General features: G+C 37.7%; 1 protein-coding gene across 1 annotated transcript in view; it reads left to right on the forward strand.

Annotated features, from left to right (window-relative positions):
* Dthd1 (death domain containing 1) overlaps window positions 1–8,006 on the forward strand; it is a 59,267-nt gene extending 51,261 nt beyond the window's left edge. Inside the window, exons 9-10 of the mRNA XM_057773039.1 lie at window positions 2,725–2,782; window positions 7,684–8,006. Of these exons, the coding sequence (XP_057629022.1) occupies window positions 2,725–2,782; window positions 7,684–8,006 (381 nt within the window). The remainder of the gene's footprint in view (window positions 1–2,724; window positions 2,783–7,683) is intronic.
* Window positions 8,007–9,909: the final 1,903 nt, after the last annotated feature.

Below are 9,909 nucleotides of genomic sequence, written 5' to 3' on the forward strand. Positions count from 1 at the left end.
GAAAGTATAAAAGTGGAGCTGTTTGTTTCTGTAAAGAATGGTGTGGGGACACTGGGATCATTACAAAGACTGTATGAGGGCATGCAGTCTCTATTTGGCCTTGGGGGCTGTTCTGGACACCAGGAAGTCTGAAAGGCAATGCTCCAGGCAAAATAGCGTAAGGACAAGAACTGTGCACAATGCAGAGAATGGATGGAGCAGTAAGCAGTAAGAGGGACTGGGGAGGGGCAAGTAAAGCACAGGAAGGTGACATTAAACATCCCTTATGATTTCAAGACTGACCACTTGGTATACATACAGAAGTAATATTATACATACTGAGGAGGTTATATTTAGGAATATATATGTATAGAAATATTTACATGCAGTAACTATTAATGAATGAAGAGGTCATAAATTTGAAGGAGAGTGGATAGGGTGTATATAGGAGGGTTTGGTTAGAGGAAATCCAAGAGAGAAATGTAATCATATTGTAATCCCAAATATTAAACTGTATCCTTTATGGGAAAACTGGATGCACATATGTGTGAAAACCCCTCTGTATTTAGGCATCAGAAACATTTTCAAGTGTCAAGGTCCTATGAGACTTCTGTGAACAAAGAACAATATCCTGGGAGCAGGAAAAAATTTACTGATACATAAAGAAAGAAAGCAATTTGATACCTATATCTTGCCATTGGCTTAGTCCATGCAAGGTCCATTAATGGGGAGGCAAATTCTGTTGCACTGTTTATGGCGGTGACAAGATGACTCAGTGTTTAGCAATATTTGCTGCTTAATCAAAAGGACCAGAGTGCAGATCCCAGTAGCCACATATGTTGGTTCGCAGATACCTACATATGTAACTCTAGCTTCATGGCATCTGATACCAAAGCCTCAATGGGTCCCTGCACATGTTTGAGTGTGTACGTTCATGCAAGCACACACAGATGTTTACACACACATAAATTGAATTTAAAAGTATAAATAAATTGACATTTATATTTCAGTTTTAAAGGGTCTGTCATATAGTCGTTAGATCCAAGTTAATTTAGATTGAAGTGGTACAATACAATATACCTGAACATATATTTATTTCTTAATTTCCTCCTATGAAACTTCTTAATTTGTTTTATATTCTTCCATAGAACTTCTATGAAAAGCATTCCTACAAAGCAAGTATTCAGATTCAGTGAACTTATTGTTTTAAGTACATAAGGTGTGCTACATATTGACATATAGTACATTTATTGTTCTTATTGTCATTGCTGTGAAGTAGGATTTTTTTAAATAAAAAAACGGGATGCTGGCAGTGTACCTCAACCTCGGTGTTAGAACATTTGCTAGTATGCATGTTGCCATTGGTTCAGTTCCATTGCACACACACATACACACACGAAAAGAGAGAGAGAGAGAGAGAGAGAGAGAGAGAGAGAGAGAGAGAGAGAGAGAAGAGGAGAGGAGAGGAAAAGGAAAAGGAAAGATAGATTTTTAGGAAGTTGGAAAGGTAGTAGAGAGAATTATTTATTCTACAACCAATGTTCCTTAGCATCTGTACTCCATGTAAATGCGGTATATTGTCAAAGTCAGGAAGGTGACATCAATACATGTTTGTGTGTAGCTCTCTGCTACCTTATAGCTTGATGAATGGCATACCCATCATACCATCAAGATTCAGGATTAGTTCATTACCACAATGCCCTCTTTATTCCCCTTTATTGTCATGTCTCCTTGATCCCTACCTATCAGAAATCACTAGCAATTTTTCCCATGTTTGAAAAAAATGTCATTTTAGGAACATGATCTCAGAGAAACTGGAATATGTCACTTTTCAAAACAAAAGTTTTGCAGTTAGCATAATAGTCTATGGCACTTCTATTTAGAAAGTGGCATCTTTCAATTTTTATCCTTCTTTGTCCTTCAATTATTTGTCTTTGGTTTTTTAGTAAGTACTCTTCCATAATTGGAGTAGTGCTCACCTCTTTAAGACAATCTTGGTCATTCATTTTTTTGTCATTATAGATGAAGCTGCAATGAACTGTGTTCAAGATTTTGTGACGCAGTCTTAAGAACTATCTTTCACAGAGATTGAGATGTCAAATGCTTCAAAGAAACATTGCTTCTCAGCCTCTAATTAGCTGTTTAAAACCAGACATTTTTGCTTCATGTGATATGTTATTTTTCACTCTTCCACATTAACTGTGTACAAACTGTTATTCAGGTAGTTTCAAAAGGAATGATGAACTATGTGATTAGTTATGAAAAATGTGTTTTAAGATATATGCATAACAACTGTTTCTTGTATCTCATATACATAACATTCACATAAACTGTTGTGTCAATCTCTGCTGGGTACCAAGTTCCGAGTTGAGTGTTAAGGCCCAGTTCTTGGCATACATGGATTTTATGAAATATCATGGTTTGGGCATAGAGTTCAGGGGGTGCTTTATGCTATTGTCTTTCAAATTATCCTCAATTTTAGCTTTGTTTGGACTTCATGTGGTTTCTATGGTGATGCTTAAATGTGACTAAGTGTAAAATTTTTGAAACATCTGGTTTGTTGTACTTTGAGCTAACACAGGAGAACTACTGGTGAACACCCCCCCCACACACACACACACACAGTCTCAGTTTGCAAGGTGTGCAGCTTGAGTCCTGCCAACAAGGGTGAGGTTTGGGTGGAGACTGAGCTTGTTCTTCAGTGTTTAACTTCCTTCACTTACTGTGCTTCCCTTTTCTGAGCAGCATGAAAAAGTAATCAACCGACCACAGAGCACCAAAAGAGTGTCCACAGACCCTCTAGGTAAGGACCCTTCTCCTTGTCCTGGTCAAATTACTTTTTATTGTCATAGAGTTTACATGTAACTGAGTTCTTTTATATAAAAGAAGTAAGAGAGTAACACTTAATCATTGCAGGAAAACCCATCAATGGACTTCTTTGAGAATTCATGTACATGTAACCTCAAATAGCATTTACAAATATATATATATATATATATGATTAGAACTATATTGTAATTCATAGAAATATGAGCTTTATAAAGCATTTTGCTCACATAGAAATTCTAGATTTGGTAAATACACTATAGTTTTGTAGCATTGCAAAATTGTTCAACTTCAACTCCAATTTCCATGTGTCAGTATCGGTTGTCAATTAAGGATTGTCTTAGGTGTCAGTAAAGATGAAATTGAGGTGTGCATTCCATTGCAACAAAAAAGAGAAGGCTTCATTGTGTAATGCTGAGCTCTTTGAGCTCTGAAACCAGAGGGAAAAGATTTGGTTGTGGTCATTTATAATTAGTTAGGTTTCATATTAATAAGAATGTAGCTACTTAACAAAGATGCAAATTTCCAAATAGGACTTGACAGGCTTATTCTATTTACGTTTTAAATATATTATTTAATTATGTAAAGTCTACTAATTCTGTAATTTGTGCTCATCAAATTTATCATATTGTTCACTATACTTTACTAGGTCAACCAGGAATAAATCGGAAACCTAATTAAGCAGTCCTTATGGGTTAGTGCAGAAAATGCAGGCACTCCTCATCTGCATTGTATAAAGAATAGGAATAAACTTTATTATTTATTATTATTTATCAAATAAATACATTTTAAAAGAGAGCAGGCAAAGTTTGCATAGCTGAAGTGAGTGAAATCTCAGAAAGTTTAATGATGTTAATTTTTAAAGAAATTTGATGTTTAAATAAAAACACAGTATTTGTTGTTGTCAATGACCATCAGATTGTACAAAAACATGGCACTCCTTATTATGTGTATTAGGAAGTTCCAGGTATCATCAAAGCTTCAGATGGAAGAATGATCATAGATGGGATTAGACTTGGGTTGTTGACCTGTCCCAAGACCAGGAAGGCTATGTCTGAAAGACAAAGGATATGTTCTAAAGATCTGAATGGAGACAAACTAGGAGACTCCAGGCTTCAGAATTCTAAAAGAGTAGTGCGAACAAAACAGTTCTCAATTTTATTAAGGCAAACAAAGGATAGGGTGATGTTTACAGATAGATTAAGCAAATACAAGTGCATACACCTGGTGTTATGTCTTATCATCTTGGCCATGTCATGGGGTTAATGAGAACAGACCAGGGCATTTCCTCCATGACCTTGCTTTCCAGTGCATTCATCATACCTTATGCAATTCTTCCTAGAAGGCCACCTTGTGGGAAGAATATTCTGCACTCTGCCCCATTCACAGTGCACAGTGAGCTCACAGCTTGCCTGCACAACAAAGAAACAATTAAGTGTTTAAAATACTCAAATTAAAAAGCTTAGACAATAGAATTGACTTTCAATAGATTTAGTAAAAGTGATTAACAAGATCAGATCAAGTCTCAAATTCTTATTAGCTGTGTCAAATTCAAAAGCAAGCCAAAATTAATAGCAAGAATATGAATGAGAACTTTAATTCCTTTCAGCAAGAAGACAGAACTTTGTAGTGGTCAGTATTCCAATACTGTGACAGAATTACTGAGGAAATCTATTTTAAAATGGGAAAGGGCTCAATGGTTAAGAGTACTTGTTACTTATGCAAAGGAACTCATTTGATTCCCAGTACCCACATGGTGGCTAACAACTATATGTAACTCCAGTTACAGGGAATATGACAACCTCTTTTGGCCCGTGTTAGTACTGCATGCACATGGTATGCCATACACACAGTCAAAACACGAACACATGTGAAACAAAACAAATAAATGTCAAAAATATTTAAAATGAGAAAAGCTTGTTTTGGCTGAGTTTCACCATGACTTTCTGGCAGTAGAGTACATTGTGGTGAGATACGGCAGAGGAGTTTTGTTCATCTCATCCCATCAGGAAAAAATGGAGAAAAACAGGAAGTCCTCAGGGTCATAGTGCTCCCCCAACAAGAAAAGCCCAATGACCTAACTTCTCACCACTCTCCACCTCCAAAGGATCCTTCCATCTCCAAATAACACCACCAGCCAAGAAACATGGGTCTTTTAAGTAAAATATTTAAGATCCCAATGACAGAAAGAATGGTTAATAGGGTGTCAATATGGCTGGAAATCAGAAGAAATACTTGAAATCTGTAAAGCTGAGAGAGTACTTAGGCATAAGAGTATGTGACATGGGCTTTGAGAAATTTGAATACTAGCAGTGTTTAAGCTTACTCAGTCAAACTACCACAATAAAAAAATCAAAGAAGCAAACAAATGGAATCAAGACCCAGGCAGCTGGAAAGAAGAAAAGGCCAAAAGTTGATAGTTTCAGATTTATAAATATGGTATCTCAGTTGTCTGTTCTATAGCCATATAGATAAGTTCATCACTCACAAAGAGGCAAATATTTCAATTCTAGAGTATGTTCAAGAAAATCAAAGCTAAAGATGAATCTATAGTAGATTGAGGTATGTTACCTGTAAGAGAGAGGTAAGTAAGTAAGATTATATGAATTCATTGGGGGGAGATATAAGAAATTGAATATCTCGGGTTGGCAAGTTGACTTGGCAGGTAGAAGTGCTCTCCATGTAAGCCTAAAGACCCAAGTTCAATCCCTGTACTCCACGGGAGAGAACTGACTCCAAATTCCAGTTATCTTCTAACCTACAAATAAACACTATGTTATATGTACAACCACATTCTCATATGTAAACCATAGGCACATACACATACACAAATATTGAATAAAAATTAGATTTAGAAAAAATATGCTCTTTAAAAAATTCATATGAACTGACACAGGAAGGTTGCAATGAGTTACACTGGGGAGAAGAGTGATCTGAGGAAAGAGAGAAAAGAAGGAAGCCATGAAATACTGCTACTGCATATAATAATAATAATAATAATAATGATGATGATGATGATGATGATGATGATGATGATGACATGGTCAATGGGTGTCACAAAAGATGCAGACTAAGAGCCAGTGGCTGTAAGTAGTAACCAAATATCTCTAGGACAGTTTGAGTAGGCTTAAGACAGAAGAAAAAATTTGCTGGTCCTTGGTATAGAAAATTTTAAATTGACTTTAGAACAATAAGATTTCTAAGTGCATTTGTCAACATCTCAGATAATATGCTTGATACAAAGTAGCATAGCTGGTTGCATTCAATATATTTTTCATGACTTGGGGAAGCCCAAGTAGTTTGGAAAATGTTAAGAAAGCAGGATTAAGGTTGGGAACCAGGAAACAATGAAGAGAAAGAGGAAACACATTCTAAGTTGATTCTAAGAACATCGTAGGTATAGAGAGGTGAGCCTTTAGAGCTGCACTGAGATAAGGCAGGAAGGACTCTGCATGGGTGAGTAAGAAAATGGCAGATAGCTACTAGTGATAGAGGGACGTGCTCACTACACAGGAGCAGCGGAACTGGAGCTGTGGAAGTCTAGGGTGTAGAGGAAAGTAATAATGTTGAGAAATTTAGACCACATAGGAGGAAGGAATCTCATTGACTATGAAGCACAAAATTTTTCAGACTGTGGATGGATGTAGCTCAGTGGTAGAATTACAGTCTACGATGCAGTAGAGAAACAATTGATCATGGAGAAAACCCTGGTCTTGATTTTTACCAATGCAAAAAGAAAGGAAGGAAGAAAGGAAAGAAGAGAAGAAAAGAAAAGGAAAGAAAAGAAAAGGGAAAGAAAGAAAATGAAATGTGAAGCCTGGCTTCTATTTGTTTTGGAAACACAAGACAGGACAAAGGGATTGTGGTTAGGTGAGTGAATAGTTATTGGCGAGACTGGTGATGAAGATGCCTGTTAATTTCAAAAGAAGGAGGGAAAGACATGGAGAGAGGAAGAGCTATGAAGTGCAGTGAACATCAACATGTGTGCTTTGCCCAATGCTAGGAGAATACTGTTTGGAACCTAACAAGGTTGTATCTGCTCCTTTTCCTAAGTAATCTCCACAGGAAAGTGCATTCAGTAGTTTTTGCAGGTAGTCGAAGGTGAGAGTGAATGCAAACCAGGAGAAAAGTGGCTGTGATAGAAGAGAGTAAGGCATGGGGACCTTACACAGACAGATGGTCTAAATTACACACCACAACAAATAATGACTGCAAAATGGAATCAGAAATGCAAGAGACGAACAGGTTTCCAGACTTGGTCAGAGCTGTGTTGATCATACTAAATCTACTCAAGATATTTGCAGGTCTATATTGTGCAGAGGTCATTGGAAATTTTTGTTAGAGGACCTTCCATAGAAATGCATTCCGGGTACTCTGGCTTTTGTGGATATATGTGTAGTTATATCCCTGTGAAAATTGTGAAAATAGCTGATGTAGTTATTCATCATATTAGTACTAATAAAAAATATCTGCTTGTATCTGGAGAACATCCTCCAACACAGTACTATTCAAGCATGTCTGGACTCCAGCATCAGCATCTACTAAGAGCTCATTAAAAACACCATATGCCCGTCTTACCCTAGTACTTACTGCTCAATCATTATATGGATGGAGTATAAAAATCATTTTAACAAGCTCTTCTGCTTTCTAGGGATGCTAGCATTGCTAAGCCTCTGCAGTAGCTGGTACCCTCAGATGACCTTAGTACTGGCAGATATTCGGCAGCCTACCTGGGAGTCTCATAGTTTCCTTTCTCAGAGGCTAGACCTGAAAGCAGATAGATTTCACATGACCTGGTGAGGAGCGTTAGATCAGCAACTGACTAAACAAGAATCCTAACCTCGCTATCCTCACCTAACCTTACACGTGTCCTGACAGAGGCTCTTTGGGATAATTTACTTCACTGGTTGGCAGAGGAGCTCTCGGAAGAAGGTGTCGAGATCCTCACTGCATCCCTTCCTCTGCGCCGCAGCACAGTTCAGCTCATCAAACTCAAGCACCCAGATGATCTGACAGAGCAGATCCATGACCTGCTTTTCTTCTGGAAACGATCACTCCCGACTTCCATGGACAAAATTCGCCTCCTGGCTCGCCATCTCCGCAAGCTAGGCCGGGGTGATCTTGCAGAAGAGCTCAAGTTCAAGTGGGAGCATAAGGTGTTCACGGAACGTCAGCCCTGGTTGGATGTGGCTGCCGATTAAAGGTGTGTTGATTCTTCTTTTATCCTAGAAAAATGACTCATGGATTTTAAAGACTGGGTGTTAACTTTTTCCAGTTACTAAGACAGTTTGAAGTGAGTTGACTTGATATTGAAGTGATTGGAGCAAACAAAGGAGACTCCTCAAACAACTAAAGGCATCTCTGGGCGTCTGCACCTTCAATGACGACTGACGGGTTTTCTGAAACCAATAGCACCAGGGGTTCAGCTAGGCTTACAGGCATTTGCAGCAGAGTTTTCCCAGTGTCTTAGTTAGGGTTTCCGTTTCTGTGAAGAGACACCATGAGCATGGGAATTCTTATAAAGGAAAACATTTAAATGCATTGGCTCACTTTTTCAGAAGTTTAGTCCATTGTCATCATGATGCAACTTGATGGTGTGCAAGCAGACATGATACAGGTGAAATAGCTGGGGGTTCAACATTTTGACTTACAGGTCAATGGAAACAGGAAATGGTTTGAGACCCTGGGCATGGCTTGAACATATATAAAATCTCAAAGTCTGCCTTCATAGTGACATATTTCCTCCAGCAAGTCTACGTGTTCTCCAAGACCATACCTCCTAAGAGTGCCACACACTTTGGGGGCCATTCACTTGCAAATCACCACAACCAGTTTGAAGTTTAATAGACAAGGTTGTTTACTAAGTGTGAAGTAAATATATGATCTAGAGAACGGCTTTTAAAAATTGTTATATAAAATTAAACTAGTTGTTTGTGACTCCAGGCAATCAATTCCATTTACATGATGACAGAAGCCCACACGTGACAATGTGAAATAATAGGTACCAATGATAGGCAGAAACATGTCAAATTTAGGACACTGAAACTCTTAAAATAAGTTAGTAGTATAAAACACTTCAGCCTCTTTCTGCCAAAAGCTCTTTCATAACAAGATTGCTTGGAATTGGTGACTTTTCATACTCATTATCAGGGAAATGAAGCAATACAGAAAAAAATGAAGTTGTGTACAGTAACCCAAGGTCTCTTTCAATTCCTTATAGAGGTTGTTTATTACACAAGTAAAAATCAGCATTAAGCAGAGGTAGCATTAACTAAAGATGTTTTAATATAGGCATCAACATGAGGGTTAAAGAAGAAGAGAAATTCTCAGAAAGAAAGCTACACAGACAGCAAGCGTATTGAGAACTTCTCTAAGACAGTCACAGTCGACTGTCATATGTTATTTGTCAAGAAATACTTTTACATAGCATCCAAAAGGACAATGCATATTTGTTTACGTTCTTAACTAAAGAGAACAAAGTAAAATATTTAGTGCCTTTCTAATTGCAGACAGATTTAATGCTTGTTTTATCCTGCCACTTTTATGTTACATTTGTTTAACTCTGTGAAGCTGTGGTACTTTGCCTCCCTAAAAGCCCTGATGGTCTAATAAAAAGCTAAATGCCCAGTAAGTAGGAGAAAGTATAGGTGGACTGGCAGGCAGAGACAACAAATAGGAAGACCACAGCAAACCACAAAGAAAGGAGTAAAGAAAGGTATATAGACTAGGAAAGATAAATGATTGGAGGCTAAAGATAGACAGGCTAATTTAAGTTAAGAAAAGCTGGCTAGAAACAAGCCAAGGTAAGGGCAGGCATTCATAAGTAAGAATAAACCTCTTTGTGATTATTTGGGAGCTTGTCTTGTAGACCAGGCTGGTCTCGAACTCACAGAGATCCGCCTGGCTCTGCCTCCCAAGTGCTGGGATTAAAGGTGTGCGCCACCACCGCCCGGCCTCTCACATACTTTTAAATGCTTATTTTAAAAGAAAATATATACATACATCCCTTAGCACTCATTAACATAGTTTTTCCAGTGTTAAAGCATTTCTCATATTATTGTAACATTAAAACAATAAGGAAACACATAAAAATGTTCCAGAATT

Source organism: Chionomys nivalis, chromosome 6 (genome assembly GCF_950005125.1).
Source record: "Chionomys nivalis chromosome 6, mChiNiv1.1, whole genome shotgun sequence".
NCBI classification, from domain to species: domain Eukaryota; kingdom Metazoa; phylum Chordata; class Mammalia; order Rodentia; family Cricetidae; genus Chionomys; species Chionomys nivalis.